The following is a 2,833-nucleotide window of genomic DNA, read 5'->3' as shown; positions in this document are numbered from 1 at the left end:
CTCCACCCCCGCCCCGCGCCGTCCTCCCTCAGCTGTCTCCCTCACCCCGTGACTCACCCGCATGCGAACCTCATAGGTGGTGAAGCGCGCGCGGCCCACGCCCACCGTCTGTGGATTAAAGATGTCTATCTCCAGGAAGTTACTTGGCGGCCCGTAAGCATCGGTCAGGTCCTGAGGCTTCGAGTTAAGGCGCCTAGTGTCAGCCACTGCCGTGTCCGACATCTTTCCGAAGGAGAGACTGGGACCGGGGAAGGGGGGGGGGTGGGGGACAGAGGCCGGAGGCAAGAGCGCGCAGGGCCCCTCCCGCTTGCAAAATAACCAACCAACCCACCCAACAGCCGCGCTGCGCACGCGCATACGCATGCGCACATGCGCACGCCCTCTGGGGTTCCGGGCCCTGCACTCTGAATTGCTGCGGTGCTGACTGCTGGTCCTCCGGTGCTGGGAAAGTAGCATTCAGGCTTCCGGGTGCTTTTGGTGGCAGCCCCGGAACCTGCATCTCCTATACGCTGTATCCAATACCTCGCGATCCACCGCTGGCAGGCTCCACCAATCCCCGCTCCTCCACCCAAGAAATTGTCTCTTGCCGCGCATCAATCAGCAGTGGGCACTGCCCCACATGCTAAGATCCTACGGTGATAGGCCAAAGCCTGGTGACCTGAATAAGTCCGGGTTTTCTATGAAAATAGAAGAATGGTTTCTGGAGGGTGGGGTGCTGACAAAAGTGCCAAGAATGGAGACTGCAACCTCTCCACTTGTGCTACTGATAGTTTCAGTTTAAGCTACACACACTTGAGCATTCAGTAAGCACTACATATGGTGCCAGGAGAGCAGCAAACTAGAATAAGTATAAACAAAGATTTCTCCTTCCTGCTTTTCAGGAATATTGAGTATATCTTTGTTCTTCACATGTTACCACATCAATGTTAATTCCAAGTGTGCTCATTTCTCACACAAGTTTCAGGACATTTATTTCATAGCCTATAAGTCTGTATTCTGCAGAACTTCTTGGCAATGCCATGAGCTTGCTTGCTACCCATGATGGAATATAATACGTGCCTACATGAGAACATCTAGAGGAAAAAAATACATATATAGGCAGGGTGTCACTAAGTAACCCTAGTTAGCAGGGAACTTGCTGAGTAGGCCAAATTAGCCTCAAACTTGTAGCAGTATTCCTGCCTCTGCCTCCTGAGTTCTCGAATTACTGGTCTGAGTCACTATGCCCAGCTAGAAATATTAGAAATGTTTGGTACTGGTTTGCTTTTGGTTTGGTTTTGAGATATTGTCCCATGTAGCCCACACTGGTTTCAAACTTGCTATGTGTTGAGAGGTGGACGTGGAGGGATCAGGAATTCAAGGCCAGCCTCTGTTACACAATGTGTTCAAGGGATTGTTCCAACAAAACAAAACAAAACAAAACAAAAATACATTTGAAGGAATTGGGGAAGACTTCCTTTAGAAAGAAACAGCTGAGATAACTGACAAAACGCATAAAGGATAAATAGTAGTCGAAATGGGAAAGGTAATTTTGGCACAGGAAATGACATATTCAAGCCATTGTTAGAAGAAGCACTGTGGTATTTTTACGCAGTTATCACTAATTCAGATTGTGTAATGGAAATGTTTTGAGAGGTAGAATGGCTAGGGATGGGCAAAGGAGAGTGATCCCTCTGTGTTAAGCAGAGTGTCTCTGACTTTATGATAGGTGATAGGGAGCCACTGAAGGATCTTAAGACCAAAAAAATAAATAAAATGAAAGAACAAAAGGGGAGGGGAGGGGAGGGGAGGGGAGGGAAGGGAAGGGAAGGGAAGGGAAGGGAAAGAGGCTATGATCCGATATACATTTTAGAAAATTATTTTGCAGGTAATATGGGGAAATGTATTTAAGCTGAATACGACTAATTATGAAAGAACTGAAAATAAGAGAGCGATGGGGGGACTGGAGAGATGACTCAGCAGTTAAGAGCACCTGCTGCACTTGCAGAGTACCTGGGTTTGGTTCTCAGCACCCACATCAGCAGCTCACAAATGTCTATAACTCCAGTTCCAAGGGTTCTGAGATCCTCTTCTGGCCTCCTCAGGCACCTGCACATATGTGGTGCACATACAGACAAGCAGGCATGCACACACATACACATAAATAAAATTAAATAGAAAACTTTGAAAACAGAGTGCTAGAAGCTAGGCATGGGGGCACACACCTTTAGTCCCAGCACTCCAGGCGAATCTCTGTGAGATCAAGGCCAGCCTAGTCTACATAGCGAATGTCAGGCCAGCTGGGGCTACAGGGAGACATTGCCTCAAAAAGATCCCCCGCAAAAAGAGAGAGAGAGTGACAGAAAAATGAAATAGGATTTGTATTAGGTATGGTGATAATATAGTATAGGGCTTAATTAAATGTGTGGACCATGAATTGAGGCTGACTGGATTTAAATCTCTGTTTCCTATCTGTATAACCTTGAGAAAATTATGCAAATAGTTTTCCTCATTTATAAAATGTAGATGATAAGGCTAAAATCTCCCTTTGCAACTGCTATGAGAATTTAATGAAATAAAATATATGTCAACAAATTTAAGTGTTTAGTAACTATTAGCTATTGTTACTATTTGGAGGTGGAGGAGACTTGAGGGAATTGAAAATGACCCCTGGCTTTCTGACTTATATAACTAAGTACCATCAATCAAGATTGGAATTACAAAAGAGGAGCACATTTGGGAGGAAAGAGAACATGTTCAGTTTAAATAAATCAAGATTCTTTATAAGACATTCAGGTGTAGATGTCTAGCTGGCAGCTGGAAATACTTGCCTGGAGCTTGAGGGCATAGTCAG

General features: G+C 45.6%; 1 protein-coding gene across 1 annotated transcript in view; it reads right to left on the bottom strand.

The window, feature by feature from the left end:
* Positions 1-374, bottom strand: part of Snx12 (sorting nexin 12) — a 10,272-nt gene extending 9,898 nt beyond the window's left edge. The window contains exon 1 of the mRNA XM_008855592.3: positions 58-374. Coding sequence (XP_008853814.1) covers positions 58-363 — 306 coding nt within the window. The 5' untranslated portion in view covers positions 364-374. The remainder of the gene's footprint in view (positions 1-57) is intronic.
* Positions 375-2,833: the final 2,459 nt, after the last annotated feature.

Source organism: Nannospalax galili, unplaced genomic scaffold (assembly GCF_000622305.1).
Source record: "Nannospalax galili isolate Female #2095 unplaced genomic scaffold, S.galili_v1.0 scaffold747, whole genome shotgun sequence".
Lineage (NCBI taxonomy): Eukaryota > Metazoa > Chordata > Mammalia > Rodentia > Spalacidae > Nannospalax > Nannospalax galili.
The sequence above is the reverse complement of the archived record's forward strand: the minus strand, read 5'-3'. Positions and strand labels throughout refer to the sequence as shown.